Raw genomic sequence first — 24,739 nt, 5'->3', positions numbered from 1 at the left:
CACCTCAGTCTTTGTACTCTCCTCTGGGCTCCTCTTCTTGGCGTGATTATTCCGTGTCTGTGCTTTTACTGTGTTTGTATCCTTGACAACAGGGTAAGTCAACTGTGACTGATACTTCACTGGCTTAATGAAAAGCTCAGTGCCAAACTTAAGCGGAGCTTAAAATCTGTCTGTATGACGTTAGCTACTGTGTTTTCATTTATCTCACTACTGACTCTGCCATCAGCCACCCAATACAAGCACATGTACGCACACACACAAACACTAACTTCAATAGCCCACCCACCCAAGTCAGTTAAACCACATCCTTCTTTGAGCAATACATTGCCCACAAAGTCATCCCATGTTCCGGTTTTATATTAGAAAAGGTTTATTTCACTTCTCTGTGTTGTTGTCGTCGTTATCGGTGGTGTTCTATAAAATGAGACAAATCTATTAAGTCTAATAAGATGTAAAGCACTGTGCCGTATTACTTAAGCTGGGGTGCACATGAAACGCTCTTAACTACCTAAGACAACGGAGGCAGCCGCCGCTCTCTGCCCGTGTCTGACCGAATGTAAAGTAAGCCACCAACCAGTGCGCTGCAACAACTATAAAGACACTTGAAGATGGGAAATTGTCTCATTCTGTAAGGCCAGGGAGTGTTTTTCTAAGGAAGCATGTAGGATGTTGCTGACTCGGTGACATCACAAACCAGTCCCTGAGTGTATTGTGGGGAAGCATTTAGAGGTGCACATTCGGGTTCAACTCCCATTGGAGGATGATCAGTTTACTGTTGGTTCAGTGTTTTCTGCCACAGCAGGTGATCCAGTTGGATCGCCTCGGGAATGCGGAAAGCCCACCACACATTTTGCACACGCAGGGCGGAATAAAGCCAACATTTCAAGTGACCGCCAAGATCTGCTTGACGTGGAGAAGGAGGTGTGTGTTTAGAAGACTAGACGGTGCTACACGGGTTTGTTAGACAACATTATTTTGATTGGCACAAGGAAGCTGTATTTATAGCCTTACGCTAATCTCTCCTGCCAGATGAGTAAACTAAGTAACTCCTGTTGCGGAATTCCTGGATTAGAATTCCTGCAGTGGGATTCAGAAGATGTGAAGACTGTGAGGCGAGACCGTATTCCGCTGTGTATGGTGGCAATATGTCAGAGACAGCTGACAAGAGAGGTGTTGTGGAGAATGTCAGCCGGAAAACCAGATGTTTTCAGACATGGTGTTGGATCTGAGCGATGACGTGTGAACGCTAATGTAGCACTTTGTGCAACTGAAGGGTTATTTGTTTTCTTTCCTTGTAAATGTGTAACCAAGAGCTATAGCTTTTAATCCATGAACGATTTACAGCTGAGCTGACACCAGCACTTACACTCCGATGTCAAGCACTTCGCTAGCACTCAAGTAGCCCGTTTCGCCATCCAGCATTAGCATTTAGCATCAGGATGTTGGACCACAGGTTTGCGTTGCTAGCGTTGTGACGTCACCAAATCCTAAGAGGCAAGAGCAACTTACACGACATGTTGGTGTTGGTAGGCCACAAAGCCTGATCCCCTCCATCTGTCCCATGCTGATGTGGTCAGCTCCTGTGTTTGCCTGGGACTGCGTCTGAGCCATACTTTACTTCATCTGAAGGCAACAAAAGAGAGGGAAAAAAGAGAACCTACGTTTTTTAAAACATGAAGTCTTTGTGCAAATTTTGTCTGCCTTTCTTTGGGGGGAAAAAGAATCTAGATATATCACATAATCTATATTTGTGGAGGTAGGTAGCAGTAGAGAAAATCGTCGTTCAGCATCTTGATACTTGGGGATATTGTTTCTCATCCTATCTCCATTACAGCAGCAACATGATGAGTCCTCTACGTGTTTTTAAAAGAGAAAACCACTTGATGATCCCTCATATCCACTGACGAACAGGGAGCGTCTTTGGTTCGACTTTTACGCTTTAATGATAGATTTATATTCTTTTAAAACAAAAGCCTGTATTGACTAAGCCAAGTTTCCCAGATAGACAGCAGACACAGCCCAGTGCTTCGCCCATCAGCAGCCACCGAGAATCCAAGCGAGGCGAGGCCGAGGCTTGGCGACACGTGGCCGGGTTGGGTGCCCTCACACTGCCCGCTCCTCAAGGGGCGGCTCCGTCCTCCGTGACTTGGTTAGCCGCCACGCTGTCAGCAGCAGCCAATCATGTGCCAGTGTTACTGTATGCCCCGCCCACTGAAGCAACGCCGGCCTCTGAGCCGGCCCCCGGCTCGGGATTGGGCGGTATCGTGGCCACGTGACCGCTAGCAGTGTGAACGCAACGCCGGGGTTTGTGTTTCATGAAACGAGCCCCCTGTCGGTCCTTCAGCGCCCCCGTTTACCTCCCCCTCATGTTTATCCATTGTGTTGATGCGTGTCTGCAACTGTTGAGCTGGTCTATTTTTAAGAAGAACAAGATGACTATACGTGGATGTATTGATTTCATGTCGAACAATAGCATATCTAAATATATGTAATAGTATATTTCAAGATGCTAAGATCTATGTTATATAAGTTTGTCTACTAAATTTTCAGTATTATCTCTATGAATATGTCTTTTATGTCCGTCAGTCCTGACCCCCCCGCCGCCCCCCCCAAACCCCCCCCCCAACAACAACACCCCCCCTCCTCCCCCCAGCCACACCCAAACAAACCTTCCCTCCTCCCCTGGCGAAAACAGAGACCATTATGTAACTGTGTTTTCGCTCAGTTAAGACCAACCATCCGCCACCATTCGCTCCTTACCGTACGTAGCTAGCTGCAACCGTGTACACCTGGCATTAACACGTGTCCACCTGGCATAACACGTGTCCTGACATAACACGTGTCCACCTGGCATAACACTCGTCCTGACATAACACGTGTCTTGACATTAACACGTGTCCTGGCATAACACGTGTCCACCTGGCATAACACATGTCTTGACATTAACACGTGTCCTGGCATAACACGTGTCCTGACATAACACGTGTCCACCTGGCATAACACTTGACATTAACACGTGTCCTGGCATAACACGTGTCCTGACATAACACGTGTCCACCTGGCATAACACGTGTCTTGACATTAACACGTGTCCTGGCATAACACGTGTCCTAACATTAACGTGTCCTGACACTGACACGTGTCCTGGCATGACACGTGTCCTGTCCCTAACGTGTCCTGTCACTAACGTGTCCTGTCACTAACGTGTCCTGACATTGGCACGTGTCCTGACATTAACACGTGTCCTGACATTGACACGTGTCCTGGGCGGTCGAGGACGAATAAAGCCTCGGCGAAGTCTAATGTGAACACACCCGGGAAAGGGCCGCCACAACAGAGAAGTTGCGAATGGAGTTTTTGAGCGGGCCTGACTCGATTATGACGACGCAGTAGTCAGAGATGTGTCGGCGGATCAAGCTAGCACGCACAGGTAAATGAGTGAATGTTTGCGGGAGAACACGGCGTAAGAGTGACCTGCGGGAGTATTGATTGATGGGTGGGAAGGAGTGTGATCAAATGGTTTGCTGTCAGGGTTAAAGGCTAGATGTTGGCGGATTGCCCAGAGCCACCGGGAAGACCGCGCAGCGTTATGGCTAATGCTAATGCTGCTAATGCTAAAGCCGCTAATGGAGCGTTGTCCCTACAACATGCGCTGTGTAGACGAACGATGGAAATTGTGATTGTTCCCCTTTAAGCAAACCTTAAAGGGGAACAAAACTACATCCGGTGGGTTTTCATTCAGCTGGTTTTAAAGCGGGCGACTGTCTGTGGGGCATATTTCGGTCAAAGGGAAAGCTAAATTTGATTCTAGAGCAGTGGTTCTCAACCCAGTCCTCAAGGACCCCCTTTCCTGCAGATTGTCTTTGCAACCCTGAATAGGTACCTGTTTGTAGTAATTCAACCAATCAGCAATGAATTTTGTCAGCTGTTGCACACCTTGCATAATTAAGTGCTGCGAGATGATTGGTCGAGTAAGTACAAGCAGGGCTACCTATGCAGGGTGGCAATGAAAATCTGCAGGATAGGGGTTCCTTGAGGACTGGGTTGAGAACCACTGTTCTAGAGTGTATTACTAGTGTAAACTACTAATAAGACTCGTTAGCCCCTAGCTAACGGGTCTGACCCTTTAGCCGAGCGGTTAGTGGTGTCGCCTTGTGGTGCAGCACACCCCGGATCGAATCCCGCACCGGGCAAGAAAATAACCGGTTACTCTGGCGATCCCTCTGAGTTTCAGGGGTGAATGCAGTCTGGCTAAGTCACATCCAAGCATTGTGTTAATGCCAGATGTATATGTGGTCCATGGAGGTTTCAGCGAGACGGCGTGTTATTTGGGTGCACAAGTGTCTTAAGACCGTGTCACTGTAGTGGTGGTGGTGGTGTGCGTGGACCCAGAGGGGCCTTTGCTTTTGGTTTTGGCTGTAAATTAACAACTGATTAAACCTTTTTGTGGATAAATCAGCTTTTAACACACTTGTCTGAGGGGGGGGGGTCAGATGACACACCCTGTTTTGGATTCAAACCTAACCCAGGAGTTTATATACCGCAGTGTACCACCGATGAGGTGACCTCTTTGAAACGCAATGTAGCGAGCGGCACAGCCTTGTTCTCCGCATCTCTCAGTAGCTGTACAACTTGGAGAAAAGCAACACACACACGAAAAACGTGTCTGCAGCTACTTCCTGCCAACCAACCTATAAAGTATATACGAGACCTTTGAGTCTCATACAGTGTGTATCTGCCCGGCTGCAGTGTTGTCCAACATGGGCTAGAAAAGGAGTTAGGACATAACAAACACACTGTGCTTCTTTCATTTTGCGAAGACGGTTAGCCGATGAAAGATTCTGTTGAGTAGGGCTAAAGCCACTCAGTAGTCTGACTTTCCACTCCGGGGCCAAACCGGTGCTAACGTTCGGATAATCAGTCTTCAACCTTAAGCCACATAACCACTGCACACACATTGCTAGCCTTCCAAACTATTTTACTAGTGTGTTGCCACCACCTGGATGTTTCTTAATGGGAATCCAAGGTCCCGAAATAGCATAGCGGCAGCAATTAGCCCCAGCAGGGTTAGGAGTCTAAATGCCCCTTGGGGCTATTTGCTTTAAGACACTTTGATAACATATTTAATACAAGAAACCTTAGGCAAAATCGTCAGTCAAAGTCTTTCATTTCCATGTGGACAAACAGTGGAGGACGTTGGTGACCCCAGCCTTGGTCAAGCCCGGTTTGGCCCTGCAGAGGAAATGGCTATGGAGCTGATGTGGCATTCAACGGTGCATCGCTTCGAGCAATGTTCCAAGGCCTTGTACTCATACTGCTGTATTGATTCACTGTCTGGGATAATGGCCACCTGTGCCACGCTCCATATTGTTAACACCTTACATACAGACACTTTTACAAACACTTTCAGACACACAAAAGGGTCACACAAACTCAGATTCTCACACACACACACACAACACAGGTGATGGTGGTTAAAAGGCTGCTACCACCCTGCTTCAGCCACCGCTGGGGACAATGGCAGTACTGAGCTGTACTGTGAGCAGGAGCGAAATAAAAGAGATGATTTTAATAAAGAACTCAGTCGAGTCCTCGGCTCATTATTTCATTTTGTCCGGTCAGGATTTGACCTGTGAATGTGCTGCTGGCAGAGTGTCTGTGTGTGTTTCCACCAACACTTGTGCATCACATGGCAGTGGTTCTCAATCAGGTCCTCATGTACCAGCAGTACTGCTAGTTTTCTGTTCTACCAGGTACTTCATTACAGTCACCTGTTATTCAGCCTCAAATCGGGCTTTTTACACCTGGAACAACAGGTGAATGGGACTGTCCCCCAGCCAAAATAGAAACCAGCAGCACTGCTGGTACATGAAGACCTCATTGGGAGCCACTGGACTACAGTTTATAGAATGAGAATTTCACGTGACGGCTATTAAGCTGATGATCCAATCCACAGTGACTTAGAGTAGCCATGTTTCCATCCAAGTGGCAAGTGGGTTTTAAGCAATCTTTCCTAAATTGCAAGAAATAGAATGTGAATACCTGTGTTTCCACCAAGCTCGTAGAATAGGCAACACGATCTGTAGTAGCGTCAGGTAGCCTGCAGTATTGCACTGTTTTGTTGGATGTCGTCTCCCTCAGCTTGTCTCCCCAGGGGCATCAAAGTCCCAGACCCACTCGGTGTCCTGCAGTATCCCACAGGGATCCATCCTTGGCCCCATCCTGTTCACCGTCTTCATGCTCCCCCTTTTTCATATCAACAGTCAGCACGGAATATCATTGCATTGCTATGCTGATGACCCACAACTGTACATCAAAACTGCCCCAAATCCTTCTGCTGCCTTCATGTGGCTCAACGACTGTCTTGCGGAGGTAAGGGTGTGGATGAAGAACTTTCAGCAGCAAAACCAAGCCCATTCTCACTGGCACCCCTCACCCGGTTAGACTTTCTCTCACAACCCCTATCACTATTGCTAGCCAAACCATCTCTCTCTCTCTCTCCTCTATTACCAATTTCAGTATCAAGTTAGACCTCTCCCTAACCTTTGACACCCACATTAAACATCGCCAAACTCAGGTCCACCCTCACGCTCGCTGATGCCAAGAAGCTCATCCATGCCTTTTGTCTCCTCGAGGCTGGACTACTGTAACGCACTTCTCATCAGGATTCCTGGCAGGAGCCTCCAGATGCTCCAGAACAGTGCTGCCAGGATCCTGATGAAAGTGCGGAAACACCACCACATCACTCCCATCCTAGCGTCCCTGCACTGGCTTCCCATCTCCCACAGAATCACCTTCAAAAAAAATATTAAATTTCAAATGCATCCATGGACCCTCCATACCTCAAAGAACTGCTCATCCCCACAGTTCTTGAGACATTTTTATTTAGAAAAGCTTTTACTTTAACCAAGTGGTATTTTTTGTGTGTGTTGTCTTTTAGCGCTTTTAAAATTAATGTGTTCATTTTTGTAATTAATTTGAAATATTCAACTTGTTAAAAAAAAATTGGCACAATTAAAGCGTCTTTGTTTTGTTCCCTTCCTGTGGCGGCTGTGCAAGGCTGTTTCACTGGCGTATCGGTTGTTTCGGTTGTGCGCTCGCCGTCCTGCATGTTGGGGCGTGGAGAGCTGTCTTTACCCCCTGCTCTGCTCCTCGCTGAACTCTTACAGTAGTGCCTAACATTCGTGTCCGCTTTCTCGCAGCTGCAGGCTATATTTGTTCCCGGCCCTCATCCCCTCATGGAGTATATTAGATATTCTAGTACTATGCTGTGCCATTGGAGCGCATACGAGGTTCTGTAATGAACATTGTGAATTCACGACACTTTACATTCAGCTGGCAGTTTAACATGGTACACTTTTTGCTGTTGATTATCATTTATATCTATGCATACAAGAAAGTATTGCCTTGTAAGCTGATATCTCATTTTAATGGCCTTCACGGTCTTGAAATTCAACTGGCACTTTAACATATAGGCCTGGGTTTTGTTGTTTTTTCCTGTTAGTGCGTATAAGAGCAGCACGGTGGCCCAGTGGTCAGCACTGTTGTCTCACAGGAAGAAGGTCCTGGGTTCGAACCGCCAGGCCGTCCCAGGTCCTGCCTGTGTGGCGTTTGCATGTTCTCCCCGTGTCTGCGTGGGTTTCCTCCCGGTGCTCTGGTTTTCTCCCACCATCAAGAAGACATGCATGTTAGGGTTAATACTCCTGTCTGTACCCCTGAGCGAGGCAGTGGAAAGAAGAACTGGAGTTGGTCCCCGGGGGCTGCAGCTGCCCACTGCTCCTATACAATAGGATGGGTTAAATGGAGAGCATGACTGTAATTGTATGCATATACAAGGACAACAAAGTGTCTTGTCTGAAGAAACATGCCTTCCAAGCTGACCGGCGGCTCTGACGACCTTGATGGTTTTACTGTAAACCTGCAGTTCACAGGACAGAATCTGTGTTCAGAGTTAAAGAGATGCTGTTAAACAAGAGTATTTGAATTTAAATATACTTCCTTTGTGTTGATGCTACATTCATTTCTTTTTTTAATTTAAACATCCATTATTGCAAGCTTCAGTCTGAAGAAGAAAAAAAGCCATCGCAACAAATTGTGTGATTAGTTGGTTAATTTTCTTAATCAACTGACAGCCCTAGTTTTTGTTTTAATACACTGCCAAGCATCTTGAGATTGTCTCAGACAATGAGAGGTGCTATACAAATAAAATGTATTATTATTATTATCATTTATTATTATGATGGTTATTATGCCAACCTCAGGAAAAAAAAATGAATTGGGTTATTTGTCAGTCGGCTGAGTTGTCGTGTCAGGGCGGCAGGCATCTCAGGACATAGCGCAGGTCTTCTGGTAATTGGAGGGTTATCGGTTTGATACCTCGGCTCCTCCTGGCTTAAAAAAAAAACGTGTTGAGGTTCCCCTGACCCCTGACCCCTGTCTGAGCTGATTTCCTGGCTGACACATTATTGATGTGAGCATAAAGCACGTTGAGCGGCTGGAAAACCGCCGTATGAAATGCAGTCCAGTTACCGTAGTGTTGGCCAGAGTCCAGAGTACTGCTGGAAATGTGATTCTCGTGCACGCCGACAGGAAACCGGTGATCAGATGTGAGTCCTTTTGATTAGGCAGTTGTGCTGTCATGTCATATTTTATTCACCAAATGTCAGGAACATTTATTTGGCACTTCATTCCGTGCACCTGCGCACGTGAAATGAAATGAAATATCGTTTCCCCCAGCCCACAGCAGTGCAACACAAAGACAAAAACACATATCCAAACTACAAAAAAGATATTAAAAAAAAATTCACTGTCCAAGAGAGCGAACGCCAGCTAGGGTGACTGTCGGAACTGCCAGTCTGCATGGGCTAGCGGTTAGCTTAGCCTGCCCCCACTTCCGCGTCCTGTCAGGCCACCCTCAGTGTTTCCTCCTCGGGCGCAGGGCCGTGAACCCTGGGCACAGCAGACCAGGCTCCCCCAGCTGATCCGACGCCAGCTCTCCCAGCCAGACACTTGGGACACGCCTCCCTGCACTCCAAACGCATACCAAAAAACAGTCAGCACTGGGCAAGGCCGCCACCAGACCGCCCTCGGTCTTACCGGAACTGCCGGTCTGCATGAGCTAGCTGTTAGCTTAGCCTGCCCCGCTTCTACATCCTGTCAGACCACCCTTGGTGTTTCCTCTTTGAGCGCAGCTCCAGGCATAGTCATGGTCACCGGGCCCACAGGACACAGCAGACCAGGCTCCCCCAGCCGATCCAGCACCAGCTCTCCCAACCATGAAACAAAAATATGTTTCCGTCATCCATTTAATGTATCAACTCTTAACACAAAAAGAATGAACTCAAGCAAGCATCAAAACTTCTTTGTGATATTGAGGAGGTTTCATGGCTTTCTTATCCATCTTCTCTAATCCAATACTTTATATTGTAAATAAAAGTGCTTTGATGGAAACATGACTACTGAGATTCAACAGCAACAGAACAGACTTTAAATTTGTAGATTGCAGATGTTACCAGCTGCTGATGCAACAGAGAACAGAGGTCAAACCTACACCGCCAAGGCAATATACAAGTCCAAACAAGTATAAGTACCTTATGTTCTCGCCATATCATTGAGACTGCAAATGGCATTGACTTCCGAGTACCTCTGAGCCAAGCTCCCAGGCTGACTGCACATGTTGCACAACAAACGTGAGGAGCCCAGGGTTTCTCTTGGTCAATTTTACATCAGAAGTAGAGCTCATAGGCCTTCTTAATAAGTGCAGTCATGGTGCGTCTTTGAGCCTTAGGCGTCTACTCGTCATATCGCAGCTGTTGCAACATTGACGAGACATTTCTGCTGTATTAAATCTTCCTGAAGACTAAATTCTATTAAGTATACTCACTATGCTATTGCTTGAAGAACATGTGCATCAACATGCATCCAAACATTAATTCATTCATTCATCATCAGCCGCTTCTCCGGGGTCGGGTCGCGGTGGCAGCAAGCTAAGTAGGGCACTCCAGACGTTCCTCTCCCCAGCAATGCCCTCCAGCTCCTCCTGGGAGATCCCAATGCGTTCCCAGGCCAGATTGGACATGTAGTCCCTCCAGCAAGTTCTGGGTCTACCCCGGGGTCTCCTCCCAGTTGGACGTGCCCAGTAAACCTCCAAAGGAAGGCACCCAGGAGGCATCCTAATCAGATACCCGAACCACCTCAACTGGCTGCTTTCGACGCAAAGGAGCAGTGGCTCTACTCCGAGCTCCCTCCGGATGTCTGAGCTCCTCACCCTATCTCTAAGGCTGAGCCCAGACACCCTATGGAGGAAACTCATTTCGGCCGCTTGTATCCGTGATCTCACCCTTTTGGTCACTACCCAAAGCTCATGACCATAGGTGAGGGTTGGAACGAAGATTTACTGGTAAATTGAGAGCTTTGCCTTCTGGCTCAGCTCCTTCTTCACCACAACGGTCCGGTACAACGTCCACATTACTGCTGATGCTGCACCAATCCACCTGTCAATCTCCCTCTCCATCCTACCCTCACTCATGAACAAGACCCTGAGATACTTGAACTCCTTCACTTGAGGCATGAACATGCGTCCAAACAGCATCTATAAATTAAGCAGCTTTTATGGCCTGTCTGCGAGCAACCCCAGGAATGCCTAACACAACATTTGCATAGCACCTACACTGAGTGCATGCCCAGGCATGCTTGGACTGACCAGAACAGCTTGCTTTGTGGGCAGTATACTAGTAGACGTAAAATATGACGGGAAATATCAAAAATATGTTATACAGTGGTGTGAAAAAGTGTTTGCCCCCTTCCTGATTTCTTATTTTTTTTGCATGTTTGTCACACTTACATGTTTCAGATCATCAAACAAATTGAAATATTAGACAAAGATAACACAAGTAAACACAAAATGCAGTTTTTTAATGAAGGTTTTTATTAATAAGGGAAAAGAAAAATCCAAACCTACATGGCCCTGTGTGAAAAAGTGATTGCCCCCCCCCCCCCGTTAAAACATAAATTAAGTGTGGTTTATCACATCTTTGGAAAGCTGAGTTGAATTTCTCTAGCCATATCCAGGCCTGATTACTGCCACACCTCTTCTCAATCAAGAAATCACTTAAATAGGACCTGCCTGACAAAGTGAAGTAGACCAAAAGAGCCTCAAAAGCTAGACATCATGCTGCGATCCGAAGAAATCCGGGAACAAATGAGAAACGTAATTGAAATCTATCAGTCTGGAAAAGGTTATAAAGCCATTTCTAAAGCTTTGGGATTCCAGCGAACCACAGTGAGAGCCATTATCCACAAATGGCGAAAACACGGAACAGTGGTGAACCTTCCCAGGAGTGGCCGGCCGACCAATTTACCCCAAGAGCGCAGCGACGACTCATCCAAGAGGTTACAAAAGACCCCACAACAACATCCAAAGACCTGCAGGCCTCACTTGCCTTAGTTAAGGTCAGTGTCCATGACTCCACCATAGGAAAGACACTGGGCAAAAATGGCCTGCATGGCAGAGTTCCAAGACGAAAACCACTGCTGAGCAAAAAGAACATAAAGGCTCGTCTCAGTTTTGCCAGAAAACATCTTGATGATCCCCAAAACTTTTGGGAAAATACTCTGTGGACCGACGAGACAAAAGTTGAACTTTTTGGAAGGTGTGTGTCCCATTACATCTGGCGTAAAAGTAACACAACATTTCAGAAAAGGAACATCATACCAACAGTAAAATATGGTGGTGGTAGTGCGATGGTCTGGGGCTGTTTTGCTGCTTCAGGACCTGGAAGACTTGCTGTGGTAAATAGAACCATGAATTCTGCTGTCTACCAAAACATCCTGAAGGAGAATGTCCGGTCATCTGTTCGTGACCTCAAGCTGAAGCGCACTTGGGTTCTGCAGCAGGACAATGATCCAAAACACACCAGCAAGTCCACCTCTGAATGGCTTAAGAAAAACAAGATGAAGACTTTGGAGTGGCCTAGTCAAAGTCCTGACCTGAATCCGATTGAGATGCTGTGGCATGACCTTAAAAAGGCGGTTCATGCTTGAAAACCCTCCAATGTGGCTGAATTACAGCAATTCTGCAAAGATGAGTGGGCCAAAATTCCTCCACAGCGCTGTAAAAGACTCATTGCCAGTTATCGCAAACGCTTGATTGCAGTTGTTGCTGCTAAGGGTGGCCCAACCAGTTATTAGGTCTAGGGGGCAATCACTCTTTCACACAGGGCCATGTAGCTTTGGATTTTTCTTTTCCCTTAATAATAAAAACCTTCATTTAAAACCTGCATTTTGTGTTTACTTGTGTTATCTTTGTCTAATATTTAAATTTGTTTGATGATCTGAAACATTTAAGTGTGACAAACGTGCAAAAAAATGAGAAATCGGGAAGGGGGGGCAAACACTTTTTCACACCACTGTATCTACAAAACGGTATGTGATGGGACAATTTCCAGGTGATTCGAGTGGCTGTTGAAGCTCGAAAAACGTTGTATAAAATGCAACTTGACTGACTGATTAATTGATTGATCAGCAGCCCCAAAATCCATAAGATACATTCAAAAGTGTTCAGGGAGCAAAATCTTCGTTGGCCAGTGTAATAGAAGTTGTGGGTAAAGTAAATAACAGCCAGGCCCAAGAACATGGGGAGATGAGGGGGTGGGGGTGTGGGGGGGGGGGTTGTGCATGCGTGTGAACGCACTGCTTCAGTGTGAAAAGCCAAGTAAAGAAAGGAAGGATGCAAGGCGAGTAGTAGAGGAAAGAGGTTTAGGGAGGGAGGGAGGGAGGAGGAGGTGGGGAGAAAATCGAGGAGCTGTCGGAGCGAGCCTGGGGTGGGGAGCAGAGAGACGCAGCCAGTTAACCACGGGGAGAGTGATGGAACGAGGGCAAGTTAAAAGAGTGTGAGGGAGACGGTGGCTTCTGCAGAATATATTTAGTGGGGGGCAGATGGGGCAGTGGAAACCTGGGGGCGGCACACTCGGAAGGCTGTACGGCACAGAGGAAGTTCAGTGTGCGCAGGTTAGCACAGGAGTCAAGACACTGTATTATAGTGTCTACTAAACCGCATGCTGTTTGGTTGCTTGGCTGATCATAATCTGATCTTCACACGAGATCAGCCAAGGCATCATGAATTGGCCTGTCAGGTTCCAGTCTGAGTGCCTCGTCACCAATAGATCACAGGTATTATAGTGTCTACTAAACCGCATGCTGTTTGGTTGCTTGGCTGATCATAATCTGATCTTCACACGAGATCAGCCAAGGCATCATGAGTTGGCCTGTCAGGTTCCAGTCTGAGTGCCTCGTCACCAATAGATCACAGGTGTTATAGTGTCTACTAAACCGCATGCTGTTTGGTTGCTTGGCTGATCATAATCTGATCTTCACACGAGATCAGCCAAGGCATCATGAATTGGCCTGTCAGGTTCCAGTCTGAGTGCCTCGTCACCAATAGATCACAGGTATTATAGTGTCTACTAAACCGCATGCTGTTTGGTTGCTTGGCTGATCATAATCTGATCTTCACACGAGATCAGCCAAGGCAGCATGAGTTGGCCTGTCAGGTTCCAGTCTGAGTGCCTCGTCACCAATAGATCACAGGTGTTATAGTGTCTACTAAACCGCATGCTGTTTGGTTGCTTGGCTGATCATAATCTGATCTTCACACGAGATCAGCCAAGGCATCATGAATTGGCCTGTCAGGTTCCAGTCTGAGTGCCTCGTCACCAATAGATCACAGGTATTATAGTGTCTACTAAACCGCATGCTGTTTGGTTGCTTGGCTGATCATAATCTGATCTTCACACGAGATCAGCCAAGGCAGCATGAGTTGGCCTGTCAGGTTCCAGTCTGAGTGCCTCGTCACCAATAGATCACAGGTATTATAGTGTCTTCTAAACCGCATGCTGTTTGGTTGCTTGGCTGATCATAATCTGATCTTCACACGAGATCAGCCAAGGCATCATGAATTGGCCTGTCAGGTTCCAGTCTGAGTGCCTCGTCACCAATAGATCACAGGTATTATAGTGTCTACTAAACCGCATGCTGTTTGGTTGCTTGGCTGATCATAATCTGATCTTCACACGAGATCAGCCAAGGCATCATGAATTGGCCTGTCAGGTTCCAGTCTGAGTGCCTCGTCACCAATAGATCACAGGTATTATAGTGTCTACTAAACCGCATGCTGTTTGGTTGCTTGGCTGATCATAATCTGATCTTCACACGAGATCAGCCAAGGCAGCATGAGTTGGCCTGTCAGGTTCCAGTCTGAGTGCCTCGTCACCAATAGATCACAGGTATTATAGTGTCTTCTAAACCGCATGCTGTTTGGTTGCTTGGCTGATCATAATCTGATCTTCACACGAGATCAGCCAAGGCATCATGAGTTGGCCTGTCAGGTTCCCGTCTGAGTGCCTCGTCACCAATAGATCACAGGTATTATAGTGTCTACTAAACCGCATGCTGTTTGGTTGCTTGGCTGATCATAATCTGATCTTCACACGAGATCAGCCAAGGCAGCATGAGTTGGCCTGTCAGGTTCCAGTCTGAGTGCCTCGTCACCAATAGATCACAGGTATTATAGTGTCTTCTAAACCGCATGCTGTTTGGTTGCTTGGCTGATCATAATCTGATCTTCACACGAGATCAGCCAAGGCAGCATGAGTTGGCCTGTCAGGTTCCAGTCTGAGTGCCTCGTCACCAATAGATCACAGGTATTATAGTGTCTACTAAACCGCATGCTGTTTGGTTGCTTGGCTGATCATAATCTGATCTTCACACGAGATCAGCCAAGGCATCATGAGTTGGCCTGTCAGGTTCCCGTCTGAGTGCCTCGTCACCAATAGATCACAGGTGTGGGTTGCTTAACCATAAATATTAATTATTAGCTCATAAAGGATTCATTCATGTTCAGCACATCACACCTTGTATTATTTACAAGATGGGCTCCAGCGTCCCCGCCACCCTGAGAGCAGGCTAAGCGGCTCAGATCATGGATGGAAGTGTCCTCCGTTCTCTGACTCGTAGCCTCGAGCGGAGGACGGTATTTCAAATGTCACGATTCTACATGTTCAAACTCTGCAGGCGTGTGTAGTTGCAGGTGACTCGGTGTTCTGTAGAGCAAAGTAAGGACTTATAGATGCAGGGGTGTCCGAGCTCAGGTTCTGATGCTGTTACAGAACATCACCTTGTTATTACTCCCATCATTCCAGTGACTTGTATGGTGTAATAACAACCAGCACGGCGCTCCACCTCCAGGGTTTCACCCCAAAACTAGATCAGGAAAGACGATACAACCACTGGGACTTGTCAGAAGGGGAGCCAGTGCTTGTAGCAGGGCGACCCCACCCCCACGCCCTGGGGGCGCCATTGCAGAGGGGGGGTAAGAGAGGGGGAGGTAAGAGAGGGTGGTAAAAGAGACAGGTGGGTAAGAGAGAGAAAGGGGGAGAAGAGAGAGAGAGAGAGGTGGGTAAGAGAGAGAAAGGGGGAGAAGAGAGGATGAGAGAGGTGGGTAAGAGAGAGAAAGGGGGAGAAGAGAGGATGAGAGAGGTGGGTAAGAGAGAGAGAGAGAGGTGGGTAAGAGAGAGAGAGGTAGAAAGAGGCAGAAGAGAGATGTATGTGTTGGTGTTTTGTTTCGGACTTAACAGAACCGGTTGTGATTTATATGAATAGGAGGGCTGATGGGATGTCCTACACACACACGTGCATCCTTCTAGTTTCCCGTTATGTCCAGTTTGCTGTCCTCCTCTGACATGGCCTCACTACCCCATCACTTTCTGTGTCGGTGGGTTTCCTGCTGTCACCCTCACACCCGTCTGTCTCACACCCGTCTGTCTCACACCCGTCTGTCTCAGCAGTTCAGGCGTGGTCCTCCTCTCTCTCCTTGTATTTTTCGCCATCTTTATTCAGAACTGCCTGCTTCCCCCTCTGTTTCTCTCCATCTGACACAGCTGAGAATCTGTCTCCCTCTCTCTCTCTCGGTCTGTGTCTCTCTCTCTCTGTCTGTCTCTCTCTCTTGCTCTCTCTGTCTCCCTCTCTCGGTCTCTCTGTCTCTCTCTCTCTCTCTGTCTCTCTCTCTGTCTGTCTCTCTCTCTCTCTGTCTCTCCCTCTCTCTGTCTCTCTCTCTCTCTCTGTCTCTCTCTCTGTCTCTCTCTCTCTCTCTGTCTCTCTCTCTGTCTCTCTCTCTCTCTCTGTCTCTCTCTCTGTCTGTCTCTCTCTCTCTCTGTCTCTCCCTCTCTCTGTCTCTCTCTCGCTCTCTCTCTCTGTCTCCCTCTCTCGGTCTCTCTGTCTATCTCCGTCTGTCTCCCTCTCTCTGTCTCTCTCCCTCTCTCTCTCTGTCTCGCTCTCTCTGTGTCTCTCTCTCGCTCTTTCTCTGTCTCTCTCTCTCGCTCTCTCTGTCTGTCTCTCTCTCTCTCTGTCTCTCCCTCTCTCTGTCTCTCTCTCGCTCTCTCTCTCTGTCTCCCTCTCTTGGTCTCTCTGTCTATCTCCGTCTGTCTCCCTCTCTCTGTCTCTCTCCCTCTCTCTCTCTGTCTCGCTCTCTCTGTGTCTCTCTCTCGCTCTTTCTCTGTCTCTCTCTCTCGCTCTCTCTGTCTGTCTCTCTCTCTCTCTGTCTCTCCCTCTCTCTGTCTCTCTCTCGCTCTCTCTCTCTGTCTCCCTCTCTTGGTCTCTCTGTCTATCTCCGTCTGTCTCCCTCTCTCTGTCTCTCTCCCTCTCTCTGTCTGTCTCGCTCTCTCTCTGTCTCTCTCTCTCGCTCTCTCCTTGTCAGCAGAGATAACTGCTGTCATTCAGCCAACCTTTTTATAGGTTCAGATGTGTCAACTCTAAATGGGCTTTTACCACCGACCATAAAGAGAACCTCAAGTGTGTGTGTGTGTGTGTGTGTGTGTGTGTGTGTGTGTGTGTGTGTGTGTGTGTGTGTGTGTGTGTGTGTGTGTGTGTGTGTGTGTGTGTGTGTGTGTGTGTGTGTGTGCGTGCATAGATGTATGTTGACACAAGTCCTACTACTTGCCGTTTTCTTTTATGGAGGGTGCTGAAAGGTCGGCGGTATGGTCTATTAAGGATGTGGGCTTGTGATTCCTGCAGGAGCACTCGCGGTTTCTCATTATGAGACGGACCGAAGCGCAATCAAGGACAGGCTCCAGGTGGCCATTATGAACGGCAGATAAGAGCATACATGGGATTATCCCTGAATCACCCTGAGGTGTCAACATGTCAGGACCATGAGTTCACACACACACCGGTACAGCTCATTATTTTCAGATGCAGTATTTCTCAGCCAGGATGCACAAGCCAGTGCATTCTTAGCGCCGGTCCCAAGCCCGGGTAAATGGAGAGGGTTGCGTCAGGAAGGACATCCGGCGTAAAATCTTTGCCAAATCAAATATGCAGATCATAAATCAGATTTCCATACCGGATCGGTCAAGACCCGGGTTACCAACCACTGCCACCAGTACTGTTAACCAGCAGGGTGCTGGTGGAAACCATGCATGTGAAGAGGCAGTGGGAAGGGAGGAAGGGTAGGAGTGTGGAGGTGAGAGTCAGAACTTTGAATGTTGACACTATGGCTGGTAAAGGGAGAGAGCTGGCTGACATGATGGAGAGAAGCTGTACAGTGTGTGCAAGAGACCAGGTGGAAGGGGAGTAAGGCCAGGAGTATAGGAGGTGGGTTCAAACTCTTCTACCATAGTGTGAATGGGAGGAGAAATGGGGTAGGGGTCATTCTGAAGGAAGAGTATGTCAAGAGTGTGCTGGAGGTGAAGAGAGTGTCAGACAGAGTGATGAGTATGAAGCTGGAAATTGAAGGTGTGATGATGAATGTTATCAGCACATATGCCCCCCAAGTTGGGTGTGAGATGGACGAGAAAGAAGAATTCTGGAGTGAGTTGGAGGACGTGGTGGAGAGGGTACCCAAGGAGGAGAGAGGGGTGATTGGAGCAGACTTCAATGGACATGTCGGTGAAGGGAACAGAGGTGATGAGGAGGTGATGGACGGGTATGGAGTCAAGGAGAGAAATGTGGAAGGACAGGTGGTGGTGGATTTTCTGAAAAGGATGGAAATGGCTGTGGTGAATACATATTTCAAGAAGAGGGAGGAACACAGGGTGACCTACAAGAGTGGAGGAAAGTGCACACAGGTGGACTATATCTTATGCAGGAGGTGTGATCTGAAAGGGATTGGAGACTGCAAGGTGGTGACAGGGGAGAGCGTAGCTAGGCAGCATCGGATGGTGGTCTGTAGGATGACTTTGGAGACCAAGAAGAGGAAGCGAGTGAAGACACAGCTGAAGATCAAAAGGTGGAAGTTGAAGAAGGAAGACTGTTGTGTGGAGTTCAGGCAGGAGTTAAGACAGGCACTGGGTGGTAGTGAAGAGTTGCCAGATGGCTGGAAAACCACTGCAGAAATAGTGAGGGAGACAGCTAGGAAGGTACTTGGTGTGTCATCAGGACAGAGGAAGGAAGACGAGATTTGGTGGTGGAATGAGGAAATACAGCAAAGTATGCAGAGGAAGAGGTTGGTGAAGAAAAAGTGGGATAGTCAGAGAGATGAAGAAAGTAGACAGGAGTACAAGGAGATGCAGCATAAAGTGAAGAGAGAGGTGGTGAAGACAAAGGAAAGGGTGTACGGTACGTTTTATGAGAGGTTGGGCACCACGGAAGGAGAAAAGGACTTGTACTGATTGGCTAGACAGAGGGACCGAGCTGGGAAGGATGTGCAGCAGGTTATGGTGATGAAGGATATGGATGGAAATGTGCTGACAAGCGAGGAGAGTGTGCTAAGAAGGTGGAAGGAGTACTTTGAGGGGCTGATGAATGAAGAAAATTAGAGAGGGAAGGTTGGATGATGTAGGGATAGCGAATCAGGAAGTTCAGCGGATTAGCAAGGAGGAAGTGAGGGCAGCTATGAAGAGGATGAAGAGTGGAAAGGCAGTTGGTCCTGATGACATACCTGTGGAGGCATGGAGGTGTTTAGGAGAGATGGCAGTGGGGTTTTTAACTAGATTGTTTAACACAATCCTGGAAAGTGAGAGGAGGCCTGAGGAGTGGAGAAGAAGCATACTGGTACTGATTTTCAAGAACAAGGGCGATGTGCAGAACTGTAACAACTACAGAGGTATAAAGTTGATCAGCCACAGCATGAAGATTTGGGAAAGAGTGATAGAAGCTAGGTTAAGAGGAGAGGTGACGATCAGCGAGCAGCAGTATGGTTTCATGCCACGAAAGAGCACCACAGATGTGATGTTTGCTTTGAGAATGTTGATGGAGAAGTACAGAGGAGGCCAGAAGGAGGTACATTGTGTCTTTGTAGATTTAGAGAAAGCATACGACAGGGTGCCGAGAGAGGAGGTGTGGTATTGTATGAGGAAGTCAGGAGTTGCAGAGAAGTACGTAGGAGTGGTGCAGGATATGTATGAGGGAAGTGTGACAGTGGTGAGGTGTGTGGTTGGAATGACAGATGGGATCAAGGTGGAGGTGGGATTACATCAAGGATCGGCTCTGAGCCCTTCCTTGTTTGCAATGGTGATGGACAAGTTGACGGACGAGGTCAGGCAGGAGTCTCTGTGGACTATGATGTTTGCAGATGACATTGTGATCTGTAGTGGGAGTAGGGTGCAGGTTGAGGAGAGCCTGGAGAGGTGGAGGTATGCACTGGAGAGAAGAGGAATGAAAGTCAGTAGGAGCAAGATGGAATACCTATTCGTGAATGAGAGGGAGGACAGTGGAATGGTGAGGATGCAAGGAGTGGAGGTGATGAAGGCATATGAGTTTAAATACTTGGGGTCAACTCTCAGAAATAATGAGGGGTGCAGAGGAGAGGTGAAGAAGAGAGTGCAGGCAGGGTGGAGTTTGGTGGAGGAGAGTATCAGGAGTGATTTGCGACAGAAGGGTACCAGCAAGAGTTAAAGGGAACGTTTACAAGATGGTTTTGAGACCAGCTATGTCAGAAATGGGCAACGTGGTCCAGAAAGGTCCGGTGTGGGTGCAGGTCTTTGCTCCAACCAAGGAGTTACACACCTGAGTCTACAAATCAAGGTCCTTAGCAAAGACTGTTGGATGACTAATAGAATCAGGTATGTAACTGCTTGGTTGGAACAAAGACCTGCACCTACACCTGACCTTTCTGGACCATGTTGCCTATCCCTGAGTTATGTTATATGGTTTGGAGACAGTGGCACTGATGAAAAGACAGGAGGTGGAGCTGGAGGTGGCAGAGATGAAGATGATAAGATTTTCATTGGGAGTGATGAAGAAGGACAGGATTAGGAACGAGTATATTAGAGGGACCGCTCAGGTTGGACGGTTTGGAGACAAAGCAAGAGAGGCAAGATTGAGATGGTTTGGACATGTGTGGAGGAGAGATGCTGGGTATACTGGGAGAAGGATGCTGAATATGGAGCTGCCAGGGAAGAGGAGAAGAGGAAGGCCAAAGAGGAGGTTTATGGATGTGGTGAGGGAGGACATGCAGGTGGCTGGTGTGACAGAGGAAGATGCAGAAGACAGGAAGAGATGGAAACGGATGATCCACTGTGGCGCCCCCTAACGGGAGCAGCTGAAAGTAGTAGTAGTAGTAGTAGTATTTCATTTATTAAAGCATGTCTATTTGCAAGTACACACACACATACACAATAACAACAATGGTGTGTGTATCCACCACAAACGTTTTTATTATCCTCAGTTGACCTTGTTTGGCTAGCACTTCCTGTCACACGTGCTCACCCATATTTCCCATGAGCAGTCAGCCCCATGAGGGTCAGCTGTCAGTCGGCCTGTTAAGCTGAAGAATGATGGCGCCTGTGGCACAGAGAGCATGGGGGGGGGTGAGGTGGCCGACCCTCACAGTCGTATGAAGTATCTCTCAAGGCGTTTTGCATTTACCGGTCCACATCTCTGATATTTATTTGAAATTTAAAGGAAGGACGCCTTAAGAATCAATACACTTGTGCATGCACGCAAAGACACACACACAGATACAAACACGCAACCAAACGGATATGGAAAGACTTTCCATCCAGAGGGAAATTGTGTTATTGGTGTAATCAATACATACATTTACATTGTGTGGATGACATTTTTGAGAAGGTCATCATCTCTGAGAGGGCCTCACCTGCTTCGAGAGAGAGACAGATGTACTTTAATAATCCCTGTGCAGGGCGTCCGGGTAGCGTGGTGGTCTGTTCCGTTGCCTACCAACACGGGGATTGCCAGTTCGAATCCACGTGTTACCTCTGGCTTGGTCGGGCATCCCTACAGACACAACTGGCCGTGTCTGCAGGTAGGAAGCTGGATGTGGGTGTGTCCCGGTCACTGCAGTACCACCTCCTCTGGTCGGTCGGGCCACCTGTTCGGGGAGGAGGTGGAACTGGGGGGAATAGCGTGATCCTCCCACGCGCTACGGCCCCCTGGTGAAGCTCCTCAGGTGAGTAATGTTTAGACTGTTTTCAGAGGTCACAAAGTGGCCGAACACAAACCGATGAGGTTAGATGTTGGCGGGAATAAAAACCTTGCAAAAGTGCGGGTTTAAAAAGAGTTAAGTTTTTAAGATTTTAAATCCCTCTTGAAATGAACGGCGCTGATCAAATGTGATGGACGGGCCACATGGTGGTGGGGACACTGTGAGGGGGAAGGGGTGAAAGGTCACACTGCACAAGTCAGGCCAAAATGAGCATCTCCATACTCCATACAGCTGTGGCTAAATAGTGTAGACACAACAGGGTTATCAAATCAGCCTCATGAAGTTATTTTACTACTACTACTTTCGGCTGCTCCCGTTAGGGGGCGCCACAGCGCATCCATCTCTTCCTGTCCTCTGCATTGTCCTCTGTCACACCAGCCACCTGCATGTCCTCCCTCACCACATCCATAAACCTCCTCTTTGGCCTTCCTCTTCCCTGGCAGCTCCATATTCAGCATCCTTTTCCCAGTATACCCAGCATCTCTCCTCCACACATGTCCAAACCATCTCAATCTTGCCTCTCTTGCTTTGCCTCCAAACCGTCCAACCTGAGCTGTCCCTCTAATATACTCATTCCTAATCCTGTCCTTCTTCATCACTCCCAATGAAAATCTTATCATTGTCTCATAAAGTTATTAACATTTAATATTTTATAATTAAACTAGTGAAATTGATGGAATAATCTAGTTGTAAATTTATGATCATCCATCTCCTTAAGTCCATGTGACGAACGCTGACTTAACGCCTGAAATGGTAACTGTAATAATGAATGAGTAGCCACCTATAAATTGATGCAAACATCCAGCTTCTACAGAGATAACTGTCAGTAATTCAATAGTCTACAGTCCAGTGACTTAGGCAAAAATTGGCTCCTTTGACTGGTTCCCATAAGACATGGATTTTGACAGTTGTATTCACACCACATCAAGGATGATTTTAAAGGGGGTGCAGAGGGGTGCCATAAAGCCATAACCACTTGCTAAAAAATCGCCAAAAAACCAACCCAGTCCCCTCAGGGTCACTGGTGTTATATGTGAGATATCTTAATTGATGCACCATAGTACATTAAAGAAATCTATTACCTATATTCGGCACGGTGGTGCAGTGGTTAGCTCAGTCGCCTCACAGCAAGAAGGTCCAAGCCCCGGGTTAGTGACTGGAGGGTTAGTGACTGGAGGGTTAGTGACTGGATGGGTCATGTCTGGAGAGTTAGTGACTGGATAGGTAGTGACTGGGGAGTTACTGACTGGAGGGGTAGTGGCTGGAGAGTTAGTGACTGGAGGGTTAGTGACTGGGGAGTTATTGACGGGGGAGCTATTGACTGGAGGGGTCGTGTCTGGAGAGTTAGTGACCGGAGAGTTATTGACTGGAGGGGTCGTGTCTGGAGAGTTAGTGACTGGAGGGGTAGTGTCTGGAGAGTTAGTGACAGGGGAGTTACTGACTGGAGGGGTAGTGACTGGAGAGTTAGTGACTGGAGGGTTACTGACTGGAGGGGTAGTGTCTGGAGAGTTAGTGACTGGGGAGTTACTGACTGGAGGGGTAGTGACTGGAGAGTTAGTGACTGGAGAGTTAGTGACTGGGGAGTTACTGACTGGAGAGTTAGTGACTGGAGGGTTAGTGATTGGGGAGTTACTGAATGGAGGGGTAGTGACTGGAGAGTTAGTGACTGGAGGGTTAGTGATTGGGGAGTTACTGACTGGAGGGGTAGTGACTGGAGAGTTAGTGACTGGAGAGTTAGTTACTGGAGGGTTGGTGACTGGAGAGTTACTGAATGGAGGGGTAGTGACTGGAGAGTTAGTGACTGGGGAGTTAGTGACTGGGGAGTTGCTGACTGGAGGGGTGGTGACTGGGGAGTTACTGACTGGAGGGGTAGTGGCTGGAGAGTTAGTGACTGGAGGGTTAGTGACTGGGGAGTTATTGACGGGGGAGTTATTGACTGGAGGGGTCGTGTCTGGAGAGTTAGTGACCGGAGAGTTATTGACTGGAGGGGTCGTGTCTGGAGAGTTAGTGACTGGAGGGGTAGTGTCTGGAGAGTTAGTGACAGGGGAGTTACTGACTGGAGTGGTAGTGACTGGAGAGTTAGTGACTGGAGGGTTACTGACTGGAGGGGTAGTGTCTGGAGAGTTAGTGACTGGGGAGTTACTGACTGGAGGGGTAGTGACTGGAGAGTTAGTGACTGGAGGGGTAGTGGCTGGAGAGTTAGTGACTGGAGGGTTAGTGACTGGGGAGTTATTGACGGGGGAGTTATTGACTGGAGGGGTCGTGTCTGGAGAGTTAGTGACCGGAGAGTTATTGACTGGAGGGGTCGTGTCTGGAGAGTTAGTGACTGGAGGGGTAGTGTCTGGAGAGTTAGTGACAGGGGAGTTACTGACTGGAGTGGTAGTGACTGGAGAGTTAGTGACTGGAGGGTTACTGACTGGAGGGGTAGTGTCTGGAGAGTTAGTGACTGGGGAGTTACTGACTGGAGGGGTAGTGACTGGAGAGTTAGTGACTGGAGAGTTAGTGACTGGAGAGTTAGTGACTGGGGAGTTACTGACTGGAGAGTTAGTGACTGGAGGGTTAGTGATTGGGGAGTTACTGAATGGAGGGGTAGTGACTGGAGAGTTAGTGACTGGAGGGTTAGTGATTGGGGAGTTACTGACTGGAGGGGCAGTGACTGGAGAGTTAGTGACTGGAGAGTTAGTCACTGGAGGGTTAGTGACTGGAGAGTTACTGAATGGAGGGGTAGTGACTGGAGAGTTAGTGACTGGGGAGTTAGTGACTGGGGAGTTACTGACTGGAGGGGTGGTGACTGGGGAGTTAGTGACTGGAGGGGTAGTGGCTGGAGAGTTGGTGACTGGAGAGTTACTGAATGGAGGGGTAGTGACCGGGGAGTTGCTGACTGGAGGGGTGGTGACTGAAGAGTTACTGACTGGGGAGTTACTGACTGGAGAGTTGGTGACTGGGGCGTTAGTGACTGGAGGGGTAGTGACTGGAGAGTTAGTGACTGGAGGTTTGGTGAGTGGAGCAACAGGGGAAAGTAATGAACCTCCTGGTAGAAGAGAAAACCAGAAGTAGTGCTGCTGCATGAGGACCTCATCTAAAACCGCTGATCTGTGTGGTTATCTGTCTACTCAAGAGTATGCAAGCAGATTAGAGAGAATCTCTGGGCAACTCCCTGGATGTTGCAGTACTTTCTCTCTCACCCTCTCTCTCTCTCTCTGTCTCTCTCTCTCTCTCTCTCTCTTTCTCTCTCTCTCTCTCTCTCTCTCTGAGCTCATTAATAAACAAGTGTTTGCAGTTTTTCTTTACTTACAGCTTTCC

General features: G+C 47.9%; 1 protein-coding gene across 1 annotated transcript; it reads right to left on the bottom strand.

Annotated features, from left to right (window-relative positions):
* Positions 1-1,573: 1,573 nt before the first annotated feature.
* On the bottom strand, positions 1,574-24,504 carry LOC130128458 (uncharacterized). Its single transcript, XM_056298065.1, has 2 exons — positions 22,563-24,504; positions 1,574-1,623 (listed from the first exon to the last, which is right to left on the bottom strand). Exons 1-2 carry the CDS (start codon positions 24,502-24,504, stop codon positions 1,574-1,576), a joined length of 1,992 nt encoding a protein of 663 aa, XP_056154040.1.
* Positions 24,505-24,739: the final 235 nt, after the last annotated feature.

This window comes from Lampris incognitus, chromosome 18 (genome assembly GCF_029633865.1).
Source record: "Lampris incognitus isolate fLamInc1 chromosome 18, fLamInc1.hap2, whole genome shotgun sequence".
In the NCBI taxonomy this organism is placed as follows: Eukaryota; Metazoa; Chordata; class Actinopteri; order Lampriformes; family Lampridae; genus Lampris; species Lampris incognitus.
The sequence above is the reverse complement of the archived record's forward strand: the minus strand, read 5'-3'. Positions and strand labels throughout refer to the sequence as shown.